Here is a 19939-nt window from a genome sequence, read left to right as displayed (position 1 = left end):
TTTCCTTGGAATACATTGAAGTAATACATAAAGTGCAAACTACAAAGCTTGTTTTTCGTAAAAAGATAATAAATTTTTTGGCTTTCTCCTCTCCATGGACCAATGAAGTCCAACATTGTTTTTTCTTTTTGAAATTTATTGATATGCAGTTGCAAACCCTATATGAAGAACTAATTTTATTAGAAGCATGTTATCTCATTTCTTCATAGAAAAACCAACACAAAGTAAAGAGATTCCTAAAAGAAAAAGAATATATCAACTTCACCAAGATGGAACGTGTCGTTATAACCACAATCATCTAACTCTTTAATCAGAAAACATACATCATTACTCTCCATCCCAAACCCAAGTAAAAAGCCAATAGAAAGCAAAAATCTAAAAATCTAAAATAATTAGAAGACAAATAGGAATGAAAAAAATAAAGGGACGTTGGGACTGAACCCCCCACACCTTTTGCAGCTATTACATATGAAGGGCTATGATTTGAAGAAGTATTGTTCTTTCTCAAATTGTTCCAGAGCCTCATGCGAAACAAACAGTAGTAAACCATTGTAAAATGTAAGTAAATCATACATAATACATTAATTAAATTAATCCAAATTATTAATTAATTACACAAGACTAATAATTGAAGTGTACAAAACTATTGTGTCACACATTAAACATGGTATATATACCATGTAATACACAAAGGATAATTGTACAGTATCATGCAACCCAATATCAAGATTCATATTTTTTGCATAGAAATCCAATAAATTTTCAACCATGCGGAAGAGAGAGAGAGAGAGAGAGTAGTTGAAGGAGTGAGAAGCAAAGCAGCATACCAAGCGGAGAGTAGGCAATTAAGCATAGTCATCATGTAGGAAATGCCTAAGAACTTATATGTGCTTCTCTTCCATTGTATTGCCTCTTAAATGTAATTCTACACATTTCTAAACCAAGAAAACTCAGTAGAATTCACAGAAATTAAAAAAAAACCCCAATAGAAGAGAGAGAGAGAGAGAGAGAGAGAGAGAGAGCTAGAGAACCAAAAAACATGCCTTCTGAACTATGCAGAAAGTGTAGAGAACCAACATATGATAAGCCACTTAATAGAATGATATTTTACACAAAAAAGCCTCAACTTTAGACCCCAAATGAAGGAATGTGAGAAAGAGGGCATATGTAGGTACCAAAAGAGGAAGAGAGCAATTCCATCTCCTATTAAAATGAAGAAACATAGCATTAACAAACACACGCACAAATCTCAAAGGAAATTGGTGAGAAATAATCCCAACTGAGAACATAATCAGAAAACCAGAGAGGAAAGTTCTGAAACTCAACAAAGACACCAAACAAAACCTTGAGTACATGCATTGATTTTTTATCCATTTCAACCGAGTTTTAAAATGAAAGAAATTAAAGCAGAGAACCCAGTTGAGGAAAAACCTTAGAGAATTATGTGGTAGCCTTTTTAGCCTCTTATTAGACTTCCTCCTCCACCCCTCTCCTAGAAATCAACCTCTTCTAAACCCAACCCAATCATCTCATCCCCAACCTTATCATACGGCCAACAAACCACCCCAAAATTTCGTACTCATTTTTTTTAATGGACTTGTTTTCTTTCCCAATACAATTCCCAACTTTGACCAAAATTGAAATTCAAAATAAAAAAGAAAACTAACTTCCCAATTGTTCGTAACTGCTAAGGGGGAGTAGCCCAATGAATTCCAAGAGTTGATGCATCTTCAAAGTTGAAAGTATTGTTTATGCTATAATCAGGCTTCCATGGCGTTGATGTTATCAAGTTCAGGGTGAATTGTCAAGCAACCCAAATCTTTTTTCCAGAGTTTCAGATATGGAAGGTTCTAGGATAGATTTATACGATCATACCATAAAGCAAGGGAAGAATCGATGAACGAAGAAATCACAGAAGAGAAAAATTTGAACACATACCTAGACACGGCCATTGGGATTTCCAGACTGCTCCCAATAGACTGTGTGATATCCTAAACCTTTAGAAACCAAAACTGTACGACTTGCTCTCAAAGCCCACACTATGCCAGCGCAAAACTAAATTCCGAGAATTCCTCTTCCCTGCATTTACAAACCCGTCGTCAGTTTCTGTCAATTTTAGCTTTTAAAGAGAGAGAGAGAGAGAGGGAGAGAGAGAGAGAAAGAGAGAGAGATAGAGAGAGAGAGAGAGAGAAAGAGAGAGAGAGAGAGTGAAAAGAAAGAGACCAGTGAGCTCTTGGAGGATAAGGAGATGGAGGGAGGTGAGGGAATGGACGTTTTTGATTTGGTTGGTAGTTTGCAGAATGTGGAGGGTGGTTAAATCCCACGGCATGGTTCTCATTCTTCATTCGGCAAAACTCACGCTTATGATGCTATCTCTTTTTAAGTTATGGTTTTTTACCAATTTGTCCTCATTTTTTGCTTTTTCTGGATTTCAATTGTGAAGAAAACAAAGGGGTTTTCTTGGCATTTCTGAATGCTTCACCAAACTGGCCTTCTCCCTTTATATATATATATATATATAGTTGGATATGACTTTGTATTTGTCTTTAGAATAGTATATTTTATTTTTTAACATTTTAGTGTGTTAATTATACCATATATTGAGCCTCAATATCTGGGCTTCACTAACTAGCCCATGATGCATGTAAGAGGTGAAAAAAAATCCTTGTTTCATGAAAAGGATCTTTCACCCTCACTTTAGATGGATGACAAAAATGGCCTCTCTAGCCTCTGTGTATGATGTAACCCTCATTTACATAGTGAAATCGAATTAACACCAATGTGGATGTAACCCTAACTTGGAGTAAACCACAATATATCATTCTCTTCTTGTGTGTATGTGTGATTTACTGTCGAATTTACATGATTGACCCGATTTTGTACATCAACATAGTGTAATGGTGATCTATAAATATGGTGCAAGTTATGTCATTCACAATGCATACAAAGTTAAATTTAACTTTTAACTTTTAATTTATGTTTTAAAAAGGGATCGAGTCAAATATAATTTTTGCATTATCAATTATGGTGGATGCACCTGCGACTCTATAATACTTTCGACCTATATAACTCCAAAGTCATATATGACTCTAACATTAGTGATGGATTAATCAAGTTTGCAGGCAAATATAACTTTTGACTCAAAATTTTGAAAAGCATAGTGCTATTCGTACACTTATTTTTATTTTTCGTGCATTCTAGTTAATTTGTAGTTATTGGTCTTTTTTATTTATTTGACCAGATAGTCGAAAATTAAGGTGTGTGAGAAGTAAAAATGAGCGTGTAAAACTTATGTGGGATGAGAACTTGAGAGTCAAGTTACCACCAACACTAAGTGCTTGTTTGGAAGTGCTTTAAAATGACTGCAAATGCTTTTAGAGAAAATGTTTTTGGGTTCCAAAAGAACTTGAAGTGCCTCTTAGAAAAAACACCAGTTATGTGCTTCTCCCATAAAGCACTTCAAGTGTTTTTTTAGGATTTACTTGCGTTTTTACTAAGTAATGGTTCTAAAAACATTTTCATCAAAAGCGTATGTAGACATTTTAAAAGTACTTCCAAACAAGCCCTAACTCGATGATTCAATCCCATATGTAGAAGTTGCCCAATTAAAAAGGGCATATAAGGAGTATCTAGTGGGATATTGTCTCGACGGTAGCCCTTCTCTCCTTTGGCAAGATTTCGAGGAGCAAGGGCTCGAAGATGAACAATTATACTTGGGTCGAAAGACCCCCATCTTTGATTGTACATATTATGAACAAAGATGGTCTACCTTGCCCACATTAAATAGAGTTGGTGTTGGAGTGAATTAGGGTGACATGTAGTTGTTGACTGTGTCGGTCTTTAGCCCTCTTTCACCCTGTTGTATGTTGTTTATATGATTTGTAGCGTTGTTTGTCCTTTGTGTGGGCTTTTCTAATGTATTTTGGCTTTGCCTTGCCCTAGTGTAATTCCAATCTAACAATAAAGAAAAAGAAAAAAAGGGGTCGTATTAATTCCATGACTCGATGCTATCACCTGGCTCTAATACAATTAATACGAGCTTGCCCACAGGAAACCAACCAAGTTGCATAGTGGAACGTGGCCCTAATACGATGCTCATAGCCTCATATACCATCCCAAGATTCCCAATGCATGCTATTTTTCCAACTTGCAATATTTGAGTCTTAACGTTAAGAATTCGTTTGGAATTTCTTTTGCGAGAAGCACTTAAACTACAAGGCTTTTATTAACATTCTGAATTTTTTACTAAAAATCTATCTAAGTAATTTTTTAGAAAAGCAATTTGAAAAGCGTATTGAAGAATCATCATTTGGTTTTTTTATGAAATGTATTTACGTCGCACTTTGCATCTCTAAAGAGATAAAAATATGTGGTTTCATTTATTTTTCTCCCTTTAACTTGTGGAGATTACCGTAAAGATATAAAAGAATGTGAATATATATTTTTATTTACATCTTTCCGGTGAATAGTATGAATATTTTACATTCCGTTGATGAAGAGGTCTCCGACGAAGAAAAAGTGTAAAATGCTTAGAGCCTGTTTGGTATTCTATTTGAAAGTTTTTATCATTTCTTAAGAACATTTCCTGAAAACAATTTTCTTTAAGACTTAAAAACTTGATTGATTTGCGATTTAAAAATTTTAAATCTTACGACTTAAACTAGACAAAGAAATTTAAACAGAGGGGGTCGCAGGAGAGGGAGAAAGAGGAGAGAGGAGGAAAGAAAGTAAAAGATGATTGAAGGAAGGAGAAAAAAGAGAGAGGATCATACGAGATAGAGAGGAAGAAGAGTGAGAGAAAGAGCCGAGAGAATGAAGAGAGTGGATTGGAGAAAAGACGAAAAAGGTAAAAAAAAAAAAAAGGAGAGAGAGAAGAAAAGAGAGATAGATTTGGAGTCAGAAGGACAAGGGAGAGAAAGGAAAGGAGTGAGTTTATGTTTAAAAACTCTAAAAACTCAGTTTTTATGTTTTTAGATAATAGACTATATTTTTTAGTTAGTCTTGAATTTAGTTTTTAGAAAGGGGTGTGCTATCCACACATTCTTTTTTACTTCTCACACACCCCTTGTTAATTTATGTCTGTTGATCTTCTTTAATTCATCCGATCCGACAGTCGAAAACCAAAATGGTGTGGGAGAAGTAAAAAGAGGTGTGTGAATATCACACCCCTTTAAAAATAGTCATACCAAACAAGATTTTAAGGTCTAAAACTTGAAAATTGGTTTTGAGTTTAAAAAATTGGATTCAAGTAGAATACTAACCAGACGCTTAACTACGAGAAATGTTTAGTTGTGACGGGAACACAGATGGTACATCACGTGTTTTTATGAAAGTGGTGAAAAATTTTAATTTTTAATTTATTATCCTTTTAACACACATAACCCACGATTTATATAGGAACACATGGTACCACCTCGTGTGATACACTAAAAAATCTCTCCTTAACTACAGGCAGCAACCCATTTGCTAGTTTCGTTTGCCTTTTCTCTCTCAGTCCCTCTCTTCAGTTCTCCTAAAAAACAAAGACCAAGTGATGCATTTGTTTTAAGGCGACCAATATCAGGTAAAAATCAACCCAATCCGTGTTCTCGCATTCCCAACTGTATGCAGATTGCTTTTCCAAACGCCTAATGTTCTGCTTGGAGATTTTATATTTTCATTTGTCTAGTTTTCGACCGGCAATGCTTTTGACATTCATATGAATAATAAATCATCTGTAGCTTTTGGAATCTCGCGGGTCGATCCTAGCAAACATTTTGATAACTGGGTGTATCTATGTTTTGTTGAAATTTATGCCTGCCAATTGTTTGTGACAATGCCTAGTACAAGCAACATAGGAATGATATGAGGAAAAAATGAAGGCTTTCACTTCAGTCTAGCAATATACGCGAAAACTAATTTGCCCATGATCCTGATTCCTGAAACATTACGTGTATTGAAGGTTTGAAGGTGTACTTTGATGGTGCAGGTGTACGCATACACTAGTTAGTATGCCAAGACCTGTATTTTCTATGGAGAGGACAACACTTATCTGGTAAAGGCAAAAATGAACATAACTTTGTTGGGGTGCTGCTCTGTCGGACAGCGTTTATAAACCCTTTACAATTATGCTCAGCCGGAACTTACTCTCAGTCAACCTACCTTATTTGAGAGGTTTTTTGTCAGCACCAGCTAGTTTTCTTGGAACTGGAGATACATTAAAGCAAGCTAGAGTATTCACGAATGAAGATGTCATAGAGTGCTCAAAAGTGAGACGTGACTATAATCATCTGCATTTGAATTCTGAGTCTGCTCGAAATGCTGGATTTGAAGATCGACTGGTACACAGGATCCTTGTTACTTCCCCGGTCCCAAATATCACATCTTCTCATTTTGTAAGTCTGATGCTTTATAATTTTTATCCTCTCTTGACTTGGTGTTTTAGATAATTTACATTACAACATTTTATCTCATTATTGGGAGAAGGGCTATGCAAAGAGGAGGCTATCGGGTTGCTCCGAACCCGATTTTGAGGATTCGGGTGGTTTGAAGAGTCCTCAGAAGAAGACTCAGGTGGCTGAATCGTTTTTGCACCGGTATAGGAAGAAGGGCTTGCTTGTCACCGACATTACTGGCAGTGTATGGAATTTATTGGCTTTCGGATTCTTTTTTTGAGGTCTTTGCAAAATTGGTTTTGCTTTATGTTTGTAAATTTTGAAACTCTGTTGTTTGATTGTTAATCATTTGGTAATGGATTTGGATGGTTACATTGAATGTTTGGGATTGATTTTTGAATTGTATAGCGATGATAATGCAATGGTTTCTATGCAATAGATTGATTTAAATTTGCTGCTTTTCTTTATGACACATCAATGGTGTATGAGTCTAAAGCAAAATATTTGATTTAGAAATTTGAAATTTGAATAATTTTCAGTTGGAAAGTGAAAATGAGGCGGAATCAGATTGAGAATCCCCATTTCTCCGGTGTGTGTTCACAAATGCTTCTAATTTCCACATATGGTCGCTAATTCCAGATAGTATTTGTAATGGGCACAGTGTAGTTGTAACTATGAATAAACAACTTTAGTAATCTGAAAGCTATTATTACTTTGTGAGAGGTTTTAGTTTAAGTTTTCTGTCCATCCAACTTAATGATTTCAAAAGATACTTGAACTAGATCTGTTCTCCGTACATGTCACTGACAGGAATGGTGTGAAAAACAAATGGAGTTTGTTCTCCTTGTTGGCAAGCGAAAAGAGAGTATGGCAATGAAAGCGGGTATTGCTCGCCATGCAAAACTTGAAGAAGAGGTAAGCATTCAAAAGGTGATTACTACTTGGGGTTTGGGATTTTGTCCTGCATGAATTAGCCGATTCCTATGGTAGTCAAGTTACAATTTGGTAGTCATGTTGAAATAGAATTCAGCTTTTGTTAGACGAAATGTAACCTTTTTCTTTCTTCCCAAGGTACAAAGCACTTTTCCATACCTCCACGTTTCCTACGAACATTTTCAATCTGATTATATTTTTGGGCAGGTTGTAAAAAAAGCTAAAGTTCGTGTCAAATTGATTGAAGATAAATGGGATCCGAAGAGCAGGTTATCAGTTTTGTCCGAACCCAATATCGAGGATGCTGTAGGTTTGAAGAGTGCCCAGAAGATGACTCGGGTGGCGGACTCATTGCACCTGTGTAGGAAGAAAGGGTTGAGTGTCACGTACTTTAGTATCATCGACATTGAAACCGTGGTATATGGTTGTTTTTTCGAGATAGTATTTGCAATGTGCCGGTGTAGTAGTAACTATGAATAATTAACTTTAGTAATCTGAATGCTATTATTACTTTGCAAGAGGGTTTAATGTAAGTTTTCTGTCCACCAACTTAACGATTTCAAAAGATATTTGACCTAGATCTGTTCTCATTACATGTCCATTATAGCAATGGTATGACCGAAACATGGAGCTTGTTTTCCTTGTTGGCATGCAAGAAGTGAGTAAGGCTATGGAAGCATGTATTGCTCGCCATGTAAAACTTGAAGAAGAGGTAAGCATTCAAAAAGAGTTACGATTTGGTAGTATTTGGGGTTTTGTCCTGCATGAATTAGCTGACTCTTGGCATTTTAAAATCATAGTTCATGTTGAACTAGAATTCAGCCTTTTTTTAGATGAATGGAACCTTTTTCTTACTTGCCAAAGTACAAAGCACTTTTCCATACCTTTTCGTAGCTCCATGTTTCCTATGCACATTTACAATCTGCTTATATTTGTGGGCAGGCTGTAAAAAGGGTTAAAGATCGTGTCAAATCGATTGAAGTTGTATGGGCTCTGAAGCTTCTGAAGTTTATAACTGGTGTAGATCAATTACTGTTTGAAGGATTGACACGTGAGCTGCCAACAACAACAACAACAACAACAACAACAAAGCCTTTTCCCACTAAGTGGGGTTGGCTATATGAATCCTAGAACGCCATTGCGCTCGGTTTTGTGTCATGTCCTCTGTTAGATCCAAGTACTCTAAGCCTTTTCTTAGAGTCTCTTCCAAAGTTTTCCTAGGTCTTCCTCTACCCCTTCGGCCCTGAACCTCTGTCCCGTAGTTACATCTTCGAACCGGAGCGTCAGTCGGCCTTCTTTGCACATGTCCAAATCACCGGAACCGATTTTCTCTCATCTTTCCTTCAATTTCGGCTACTCCTACTTTACCTCGGATATCCTCATTCTCAATCTTATCCTTTCTCGTGTGCCCACACATCCCACGAAGCATCCTCATCTCCGCTACACCCATTTTGTGTACGTGTTGATGTTTCACCGCCCAACATTCTGTGCCATACAACATCGCTGACCTTATTGCCGTCCTATAAAATTTTCCCTTGAGCTTCAGTGGCCTACGACGGTCATACAACACGCCGGATGCACTCTTACACTTCATCCATCCAGCTCGTATTCTATAGTTGAGATCTCCATCTAATTCTCCGTTCTCTTGCAAGATAGATCCTAGGTAGCGAAAACGGTCGCTTTTTGTGATCTTCGCTAGATTGCTTCGGTCATTAGTGTGGATAAGTATATAAATGGATAGAGATAGGAAAGCAAACACAAGATGTACGTGGTTCACCCAGATTGGCTACGTCCACGGAATAGAAGAGTTCTCATTAATTGTGAAGGGTTTACACAAGTACATAGGTTTAAGCTCTCCTTTAGTGAGTACAAGTGAATGATTTAGTACAAATGACATTAGAGTACAAATGACATTAGGAAATATTGTGGGAGAATGATCTCGTAATCACGAAACTTCTAAGTATCGGAGTGTGGTATCATCTTGACTTGCCTTATCTGTCTCATAGGTAGATGTGGCAGCTTCTCTGGAAGTACTCTTCCTCCATCCAGGGGTGGTATCTTTAACTGGTGGAGATGCACAAGGTAATGTATCAATTTCACTTGAAGCTTACTTGTAGTTTCAGGCTTGGTCAAGTGCGATACAAACCATGTAGTAGGAGTCCCCCAAGTCGCCGAGCTAGGGGGTCTGCTGAAAGAGGTGACAGACAAGGTAAGCAATCAGAGCTCCGACTGATTGTTCACCTTCTCCCCATCTTGCAGCAGCATGAAGGATAAAGAGAAGAAAAATGAGAAGAGATGATATGAGATACTTTTGCTTTTGAAGAAATAACTTTCCACAGGCTTATTCTTGAACTGAGCTGGAGGGTTTTCTGGTTTCCTCCAGAGTATAAGGCCGACTGAAGAATTTGAGGGTCAAAACAAGTCCATCAAATCTAGAGTACGTTCGACCCTGCTGATATGGGATACTTTTGCCTTTGACAGAGTAATGGATGTATAGGCACGTGTGCTGTTACGCTTGTCTCCACATGCTTCCTTGTATCCTTCGCACTTGCCCTATCTGTTCCTCAAGCAGATGCGGTATCTTCCCTGGAAACATAAGATGTTGAAGATGAGTACTCGAGAGCAATGCCAGGTAAGTAATCAGGTAAGGGGTTCCAGGCAGTCAGTTCCTGGTTGGGAGCTTGATTTCAAGTGCCGACTGATTGCTCTCTTTCTCCTTGTCTTGCAGGTAAAAACAAGGCCAAAGGAAAAGACAGGGAAAAAGCATGATATGGGATACTCTTGCTTTTAACCCTGATGATATGAGATATTCTTGCTCTAGTATAGCTTGTTTGCAGAGGTATTATCGGGGTGAAAGAAAGCTGAATATTTCGAAAGGCTTCGTTGGGAGTGCCCTCTCAGATATGAGGAAGGGTTAAGCATTTTTGCAGGTCTGCCTGTCCGTTGGGGATGGAGGTCGACATATATAGGAGTCTCCCTAACAACAAGTAGTAATGCTATTCCTTTACCCTGCTTGGTCATAGCACGGTAGTGGGAGCTGCCAGCTTCACATGTTTTAACTCTGTCAGAGCACTTTGAAAAAGTGGTATGTGGTATCTGGCTCTCGAGATTCGGAGAACGATGCTTCTTCGATTTTTGAGAAAGCAATCATGCTGGGGGTCTGGCTCTCGAGATTCGGGGAGCAGTGTCTCTTCGATTTTTGAGAAAGTAATCATGTTGGGAGTCTGGCTCTCGAGATTCGGAGGACGGTGCCTCTTCGATTTTTTAGGAAGCAATCTTGTTGGGAGTGTTTTCTCGGATGTGAGTAAAGGTTGGGCATGTTTGCTAGTCTACCTTGCCACGAGGCACAGAGGTTGAGACACAGGGACTTTCCAATTATCCAGCAGTGGTACTGTTCCTTTACCCTTGTGGGTAATAATATGGTAGCTAGACCTTTAAAATTTATGGGTCTAAACTTTGTTAGTGCTGTTTCTTTGCTATTCTTTTACCCTTCTTGGTCAGAGCGATGTAGTGGGAGCTGCAAGCTTCACGTGCTCAACTTTGGCAGAGAACTTTGGCAAAGTTATCTGTGGTACCCATGAGCTATTGTTGCGTGTGGGAAGTGGGTGATTGGACAGTAAGATTCATGTGTTTTCTACTTCCCCAGAAGTCTTCGACAGAATACCCATAATTTCCGCAAAGCTGAGTGTGCGTGTGACAGGTGCTGACAAGGCTGGAAAAGTAGGTGCCTCTTCGATTTCTGAGATCGGCCCTCGTGGTCTCTGAGGAGCCCAGCTTTTGAGAAAGCGAGCGCCTCTTCGATTTCTGAGATCGGCTTTCATGGTCTTTGAGCAGCCCAACTTTTGAGAAAGCAAACACCTCTTCGATTTATGAGATCACCCTCGTGGTCTCTAAGCAGCTCAGCTTTTGAGAAAGCAAACGCCTCTTCGATTTCTGAGCAGGCGCCTCTTCGATGTCTGAAGCTCCGTCGAGTGCAGCTTTTTATAGGGGCTGGCATTAAGTTCCAAAGCACACTTGAATCTCCACCAGTAGAAGCTCCATTCTTGCACTTCTAAGATCTTGATTTGTCCGACTTCTTCTCTCTTCAACACCTTTGAAAATGTCTGGCCCCTCCGACCGTCGTTTTGACTTGAACCTTGTTGAAGAGGCAGCCCCGCCTTCTCCAGACAACATATGGCGCCCATCCTTCGTCTCCCCTACTGGTCCTCTTACCGTTGGGGATTCCGTGATGAAGAATGATATGACCGCTGCGGTGGTGGCCAGGAACCTTCTCACTCCCAAAGATAACAGACTACTTTCCAAACGGTCTGATGAGTTAGCTGTTAAGGATTCGCTGGCTCTCAGTGTTCAGTGTGCAGGTTCTGTGTCTAATATGGCCCAACGCCTATTTGCTCGAACCCGCCAAGTTGAATCATTGGCGGCCGAAGTGATGAGTCTCAAACAGGAGATTAGAGGGCTCAAGCATGAGAATAAACAGTTGCACCGGCTCGCACATGACTATGCTACAAACATGAAGAGGAAGCTTGACCAGATGAAGGAAACTGATGGTCAGGTTTTACTTGATCATCAGAGATTTGTGGGTTTGTTCCAAAGGCATTTATTGCCTTCGTCTTCTGGGGCTGTACCGCGTAATGAAGCTCCAAATGATCAACCTCTGATGCCTCCTCCTTCTAGGGTTCTGTCCAATACTGAGGCTCTGAATGATCCCCCTTCGATGCCTTCTCTTTCTGGGGCTCTACCGACTGCTGAGACTTCTCCTAAGCAACCTTTGTGAAGGCTCCATCTTGTTTGTTTATTTTGACTCATGTATATGTACATATTTGTAGCTTATCGGGGATATCAATAAATAAGTTTTCCTTCATTTCAACGTATTGTGTTAAATACACCAAAGCCTTCTTCGCTAAGTTCTTTGAATTTTCTTTTGTTGAAGCTTGTATGTTGAAGCTTTCTGAGTGGAGCATGTAGGTTGGGGTAGTGTTCCCTTAATTTTCCAAGTGAGGAAAACTTCTCGGTTGGAGACTTGGAAAATCCAAGTCACTGAGTAGGATCGGCTATATGAATCTTAGAACGCCATTGTGCTCGGTCCTGTGTCATGTCCTTCGTTAGATCCAAGTACTCTAAGTCTTTTCTTAGAGTCTCTTCCAAAGTTTTCCTAGGTCTTCCTCTACCCCTTCGGCCCTGAACCTCTGTCCCATAGTCGCATCTTCTAATCGGAGCGTCATTAGGCCTTCTTTGCACATGTCCAAACCACCGTAACCGATTTTCTCTCATCTTTCCTTCAATTTCGGCTACTCCTACTTTACCCCGGATATCCTCATTCCTAATCTTATCCTTTCTCGTGTGCCCACACATCCAACGAAGCATCCTCATCTCCGCTACACCCATTTTGTGTACGTGTTGATGCTTCACCGCCCAACATTCTGTGCCATACAGCATCACCGGCCTTATTGCCGTCCTATAAAATTTTCCCTTGAGCTTCAGTGGCATACGGCGGTCACACAACACACCAGATGCACTCTTCCACTTCATCCATCCAGCTTGTATTCTATGGTTGAGATCTCCATCTAATTCTCCGTTCTTTTGCAAGATAGATCCTAGGTAACGAAAACGGTCGCTCTTTGGTATTTCTTGATCTCCGATCCTCACCCCTAACTCGTTTTGGCCTCCATTTGCACTGAACTTGCACTCCATATATTCTGTCTTTGATCGGCTTAGGCGAAGACCTTTAGATTCCAACACTTCTCTCCAAAGGTTAAGCTTTGCATTTACCCCTTCCTGAGTTTCATCTATCAACACTATATCGTCTGCGAAAAGCATACACCAAGGAATATCATCTTGAATATGTCCTGTTAACTCATCCATTACCAACGCAAAAAGGTAAGGACTTAAGGATGAGCCTTGATGTAATCCTACAGTTATGGGAAAGCTTTCGGTTTGTCCTTCATGAGTTCTTACGGCAGTCTTTGCTCCTTCATACATATCCTTTATAGCTTGGATATATGCTACTCGTACTCCTTTCTTCTCTAAAATCCTCCAAAGAATGTCTCTTGGGACCCTATCATACGCTTTTTCCAAATCTATAAAGACCATGTGTAAATCCTTTTTCCCATCTCTATATCTTTCCATCAATCTTCGTAAGAGATAGATTGCCTCCATGGTTGAGCGCCCTGGCATGAACCCGAATTGGTTGTCCGAAACCCGTGTCTCTTGCCTCAATCTATGCTCAATGACTCTCTCCCAGAGCTTCATTGTATGACTCATTAACTTAATACCCCTATAGTTCATGCAATTTTGCACGTCGCCCTTATTCTTGTAGATAGGCACCAAAGTGCTCGTTCGCCACTCATTTGGCATCTTCTTCGTTTTCAAAATCCTATTGAAAAGGTCAGTGAGCCATGTTATACCTGTCTCTCCCAAAACTTTCCACACTTCGATTGGTATATCGTCTGGGCCTATTGCTTTTCTATGCTTCATCTTCTTCAAAGCTACAACCACTTCTTCCTTCCGGATTCGACGATAAAAAGAGTATTTTCTACACTCTTCTGAGTTACTCAACTCCCCTAAAGAAGCACTCCTTTCATGTCCTTCATTGAAAAGATTATGAAAATAACCTCTCTATCTGTCTTTAACCGCGTTCTCTGTAGCAAGAACCTTTCCATCCTCATCCTTGATGCATCTCACTTGGTTTAGGTCCCTTGTCTTCTTTTCCCTTGCTCTAGCTAGTTTATAGATATTCAACTCTCCTTCTTTGGTATCTAGTCGTTTATACATATCGTCGTAAGCCGCTAACTTAGCTTCTCTGACAGCTTTCTTCGCCTCTTGCTTCGCTTTTCTATACCTTTCACCATTTTCATCGGTCCTCTCCTTGTATAAGGCTTTACAACATTCCTTCTTAGCCTTCACCTTTGTTTGTACCTCCTCATTCCACCACCAAGATTCCTTTTGGTGTGGGGCAAAGCCCTTGGACTCTCCTAATACCTCTTTTGCTACTTTTCGGATACAACTAGCCATGGAATCCCACATTTGGCTAGCTTCCCCCTCTCTATCCCACACACATTGGGTGATTACCTTCTCTTTGAAAATGGCTTGTTTTTCTTCTTTTAGATTCCACCATCTAGTCCTTGGGCACTTCCAAGTCTTGTTCTTTTGTCTCACTCTTTTGATATGTGCATCCATCACCAACAAGCGATGTTGATTAGCCACGCTCTCTCCTGGTATAACTTTGCAATCCTTACAAGTTATACGATCCCCTTTCCTCATTAGAAGAAAATCTATTTGTGTTTTTGACGACCCACTCTTGTAGGTGATCACATGTTCTTCTCTCTTCTTAAAGAAGGTGTTGGCTAAGAAGAGATCATATGCCATTGCAAAATCCAAGATAGCTTCCCCATCCTCGTTTCTCTCCCCAAAACCATGGCCACCATGAAAACCTCCATAGTTGCCTGTCTCCCTGCCCACGTGTCCATTTAAATCTCCTCCTATAAATAACTTCTCCGTCTGAGCAATTCCTTGCACCAAGTCTCCAAGGTCTTCCCAAAATTTCTCCTTCGAACTCGTATCCAACCCTACTTGAGGTGCGTACGCACTAATCACATTGATAAGTTCTTGTCCTATTACAATCTTGATTGCCATGATTCTATCTCCTACCCTCTTGACATCTACAACATCTTGTACCAAGGTCTTGTCCACGATGATGCCAACACCGTTTCTCGTTCTATTTGTGCCCGAATACCAAAGTTTAAACCCTGAGTTTTCTAGATCCTTTGCCTTACTACCAACCCACTTAGTTTCTTGTAGGCACATAATATTTATCCTTCTCCTCACCATAACTTCCACTACTTCCATAGATTTTCCCGTTAAGGTTCCTATATTCCACGTTCCTAAACGCATTTTGCTCTCTTGAACTCTACCCTTCTGTCCTAGCTTCTTCACCATCCCCCGTCTAATAGGATCAAAGTACTTCTTTTGTGTGTCCCGTGTAAAATTGATAGCAGCATATGCTCCCAAACAACTTTGAGTGGAGTCGTTCGAAAAGAAGTTTCTACGGCCCCCTTGCTCATTTAACACTGCATCCGGGAGCCGATGGAGATACAGCGACCCTTGCTCACTTATCACTGTGCTCGGGCCACACAGCGCGCCACTTACGGGTGACGCCCTAGCTTTAGCGCGATTTTGTTCTGGATTCATTTTCATAAGGATTCGACGTGATCATGGAGTGCCGGCTGTCGACTACCTGATGCCCTCCCCCTCCTCCTTTATCCGGGCTTGGGACCGGCAATGTAAAATTACATAGGCGGAGTTTGACACGTGAGCTGCCACTGTAAGTTAATTCATCTGCGTCTCTTGATTCAATCTTTGACTCCTGATACATTGTTTAGGTGGAACTACTTGATTCAATCTTGGCATTACTTGATATTATATGCTGTCAATCCATGCAAGGTCCAAGATTCATCTTTCTATTTATTAATTTATCTTTGTGGGGCATTTTGTTATAATTAGTTAGATAAAGCGTTCTTAGGGATTCTTTAGCATTATGATCAATTAATAAATGGATCATATGGCTCAATGGCTTCTTTAGCATTATAATCAATTAATAAATGGATCATATGGCTCATTCTTGCACAAAGTAGTTATCATCTATAAGGAGTGATGTCTGGCTCAAGTTTGCAGCTCTGATGCTTTGCTTGGGAGTTTTTTGTATGGGTTGGATGTTAGTATGAATCCTGGATTGTAAAGATTATGGTGCCCTTTAAGTCAATATACAACTTATCATGTATTTGATTGAAATGATATGAAATACACTCTACTAATTGCTGACGGTGATCCAGATGTGGTTTTTGGGACCTAATGAGACAATGCTCTGGATATCTGAAACCTCAATACTGAAAATGAAACATGATTGAGAGTGTCTTACAAAAACATCTAACTTTTAGTAGGATTAGTCCTTAGAAATATGCTTCAGGATATTCTTCTGAGATTGATGACATTTATATATTGGTATGTCAGATAGGCACGTTCTTTCTTGTGCTTTATTCTTACAGCCAATTCTCTGTTTTCTTTCATAGAATTGATGGCATCCGAGCATTGATCTTCTTAACTTCCTTTCTTTCAATGATTGGCTATACTTTGTTATGGTATCAGAATAGGTTTTATAGAAGGGGTATGGATGGTGGGTGTGATTGATGAGATTCGACTGTCTGTAACGGAAACCAACAGAAACCCAATATTAGTTGACACAAAGACTCGTGTGAAAGATACACTTCCTCATGAATCACAACAAAGAAATGGAAGGTCTGCACCTTTATTAGCTTATGTTTCGTGCTGATTTTTCGTTGCCATTGCAGAAGAAATGAACTCACACTGTGTACATCTATTTTTGCAGGGTTCAGTTGATGTGCTACAAATGTATTTGGGATGCTTTAGCTGCCAATAAATTCCCATCGGAGAAGTTTTATGATTTCTTTTCCTTGAAACCTCATTACGTTTTACCTAAGACAATCAGAGCGAGGACTGTTAAGTCAGGGTTCCCAGCGGTGGTAAAGAGTCTCTCCACTTGAATTATAATAGATACATTCAGTCTAGTAAATCATGATTTTCAGATTTATCAATATTACTGTACTTATTTTAGTAAGTGGTTTGGCTTCTTATTGATGGTTTTTACATTAACTAAATGGTTAGTTAATAGGAAAAGTGTGTAACGTAGAGCTTTCAGGTAATTACCACTTCTCAAAGGCATTTTTTTATAGGTAAAACTTTCTCTTGGTTTTGCAGACCCTTGATGACATAGTGAGACACTATGGGAACATGTGCAGCAACCTGCGACCTGCTCATGACCAGCTGCTATTGAGGTAAGTGTAAAATTTATGCAGGAGATCTTCTTTTACTTTTGCTTGTTCAATTTTGTTTCTATAGGTATATCTTTGAATGTCCCAATTCCGGGTCATATATGATTTGCCACAAAGATTGCATCTGGTGTAAATAGTTGAACTTTGAACACATTTGAGTGAAAAAGTAGCCGGTCCATTTTGATTTCCCGAATCATTGCTGACAACAACAAAAAGACTTATGGTATCATTCAATGTATGAAAAGATAAGCAGTATGCTTCCCTTACTTCAATTATAGTTCAAGTAAACGTTTGTTCATGTTGAAATACTTGGTACTATACCTTTTGGAAAGACACTGATATGACTGTCTCTGATTCAGATATGAGTTACAGAGAGATCATTCATTACTTGGTGAAGATGAGTTTGCATATGACTCTGATTGGATCAAAAGTCAAATTCAGTGTAGACTCGAGTTCTTGCGAGGAGAGCGTGAAGCCAGATGCACTCCTAAGGAAGAGCGATGGAAATGCCTGTCCTGTCAACATTCCAATGACTGCCAAGATAAAAAAGCAGACTATAATAGTCCACCAAGTTAGAGAAAAGCACCTGCATTGGTTATGTTTCAATCAGCATCCTATACAAGGGTACAAGAAGCATAAATTTTTAGAGTTGCTTCTTTTTTGAGTTGCTTTTTTGGGGTAATTGCTGTGTTGGATTTGAGCTCTAGGATGTACATTGAATGTATCGTTTCTGTTGTTTCGTCAAACAGATATTCTAAAATTCAATTGTTTTGTACTGAAAGTTATGCTCAACGGATGAAGTCTGATGGGTCAAGAACTTGAAAACTTGGGTGTCAAGTTATCACCACCGCAAACTACTCAATGAGACAAGCCCATATGGGGAACTTGCGTCGATAAAACCGGCCTTTAAGAAAATGGTGCCCAAAAGCATACTCCCACATTTCCAGTGTGGGACATTGTCCCGATGGCAGTCCTTTTACTCCTTTGGCAACACTTCGGTGCGGAAGGGACGGCTTACCTTTTCCTTTCTATATGCTTTTCCCTGTAAAACTTGAAGACGCAGACAGAGGAGAGGCCGGGCCGTGAGGTACGGTGAGGATTGAGGAGCACGGAGTGAGAGAGTGCAGAGGGCTGGAGGTGGAGGAGAGTGAGGCGTGGGGAGGAAAGCTCGGAACCCCATCGTTTATGTCAGGCCATCTTCAACCGAGGGCTGACCAGAGGGCTCGTAGCCCTCTGGTCCTTCAAGATATTAATATTTTAATTAATAGTACATGACCATATTTGCATCCGTCTCCAACCGAGAGCCAAAGGGTCATAGGGCTCGTTTTAGCCCTATCACAAAGAACCGTATCCAACTGAGGGCCATAGGGCCAAACATAATTTATTATTTACATTTAAAAACTACAACAACTTAAATTCAAATCCAACAACCACTTAAATTTAAAAACTATAACTTAAATTTAAAAATGATGAATTAAATTTAAAAACTACAAATAAAATTTAAAAACGATGAGGCCATTTGAAAATTATGGAAAAAATTGAAGGATAGATTTTTGAAAGAGGAAAGAAAATATGAGAATTGAAATGGTGTAGGAATGGTGAAAATTTTGTGAGGAATGGTGAATGAATGGTTTAGGTTTTATTTATAGGGAAAAAAATAGAATTTTTGAGAATTAAAAAAAAAAAGGACCCAAAAAACCTATATAAAAAAAATGAATCCAACCGTAACTGACGCCAGTTTTTCTGGCCAGCCCTCCAGCTCTTTGGCCCTTTCAGATTCTGTGGGGCCCTCTTAGATTCCACGAGCCCTCTGGCCTAGCCCCCGGTTGGAGACGATTTTCGGGCTATTTTTGGCCTTCTGACCCTTTGGACCCTTCGGTTGGAGATGACCTCATAGGATAAAATAAAATGACAATGTTTAGATGCGTGGGGCTGAAATCGAAACAGAACTAACGGATTTCGATTCAATTTTTTTTTTCAGCTTACTTTAGTGTCCGATTTGATTTTTTCAATTTTTTGAACCCACTCCTAGGCTGATGTCAACTCAATGCCTCGATATATTTACCTGACTCTAATAACTACTATTACGAGCTCTAGCCAATCGGAGAACAACCAAGATGCATAGTGGAACTTGGCTTGGCTCTAATATCATCCCAAGATTCCCAATGCAAGCTATTTTCCAGTATTCAACATCTCATACATTAAGGATCCATTTGAGCTTGCTTTTTGCAGAAAGCACTTATACTAAAGTACTTATAAATTAGCACTAGATGAAGTCCACACATAAAAAATTTAAAAGTAAAAAAGTACATTGAAGAAAGATAAGTTGGAGACAAATGTGAAAGAGAGAATATGGGAATTTTTATTTATATTTATTTTAATATATATATATATATATATATATATGTTTTGTTGACATGTGGGTTAGGAAAGAAAAAAAAAAAGGAGTTTTAACGAAAAGCCCGCGTTACTGTTTACTTTAAGGAAAAACCACATTTTTACACTAAAAAGTCAAACATGATACTATTCACTTTACCTTTTATTTTGTCCTTATCGTTAAAACTCAAAGTTTTCAAGTCATTTTCATTAGTTTTCCTAAAAAAAAATAGCAAAATATTTTTGTGCGAAATTACTTTAATGCTCATAATTTTATTTTGATACTATTTTTTTTGTCAAACGATAGATTTTATGAAATTAGATGATAGATTATTATTATTTTTTAATTATTCAGGGAAGAATATAATAGTATTTTTCTTGGTTTTTAGTTGACAAAGAGCCAGGAGGATC

General features: G+C 39.0%; 2 protein-coding genes across 4 annotated transcripts; both read left to right on the top strand.

Annotated features, from left to right (window-relative positions):
• Positions 1 to 5431: 5431 nt before the first annotated feature.
• LOC103430000 (uncharacterized) lies at positions 5432 to 8557 on the top strand. 2 transcript variants are annotated; one of them, XM_029088497.2, is made up of 7 exons: positions 5432 to 5563; positions 5969 to 6374; positions 6466 to 6618; positions 7185 to 7289; positions 7515 to 7724; positions 7915 to 8019; positions 8250 to 8557. In XM_029088497.2, the coding sequence occupies exons 2-7, from the start codon at positions 6108 to 6110 to the stop codon at positions 8436 to 8438; spliced, it is 1029 nt and encodes a 342-aa protein (XP_028944330.2). In that variant the 5' UTR covers positions 5432 to 5563; positions 5969 to 6107; the 3' UTR covers positions 8439 to 8557. The 2 variants fall into 2 exon arrangements, with proteins under 2 accessions (XP_028944330.2, XP_028944331.2); XM_029088498.2 differs by having other exon boundaries at positions 5453 to 5563; positions 5942 to 6374.
• A 6935-nt stretch (positions 8558 to 15492) lies between these two features.
• LOC139189334 (exonuclease V, chloroplastic-like) lies at positions 15493 to 17933 on the top strand. Of its 2 annotated transcripts, none has more exons than XM_070808170.1 (5): positions 15493 to 15627; positions 16449 to 16598; positions 16690 to 16843; positions 17079 to 17155; positions 17512 to 17933. In XM_070808170.1, the coding sequence occupies exons 2-5, from the start codon at positions 16474 to 16476 to the stop codon at positions 17726 to 17728; spliced, it is 573 nt and encodes a 190-aa protein (XP_070664271.1). In that variant the 5' UTR covers positions 15493 to 15627; positions 16449 to 16473; the 3' UTR covers positions 17729 to 17933. The 2 variants fall into 2 exon arrangements, with proteins under 2 accessions (XP_070664271.1, XP_070664272.1); XM_070808171.1 differs by having other exon boundaries at positions 15514 to 15627; positions 16454 to 16598.
• Positions 17934 to 19939: the final 2006 nt, after the last annotated feature.

This window comes from Malus domestica, chromosome 11, assembly GCF_042453785.1.
Source record: "Malus domestica chromosome 11, GDT2T_hap1".
Taxonomy (NCBI): Eukaryota; Viridiplantae; Streptophyta; class Magnoliopsida; order Rosales; family Rosaceae; genus Malus; species Malus domestica.
The sequence above is the reverse complement of the archived record's forward strand: the minus strand, read 5'-3'. Positions and strand labels throughout refer to the sequence as shown.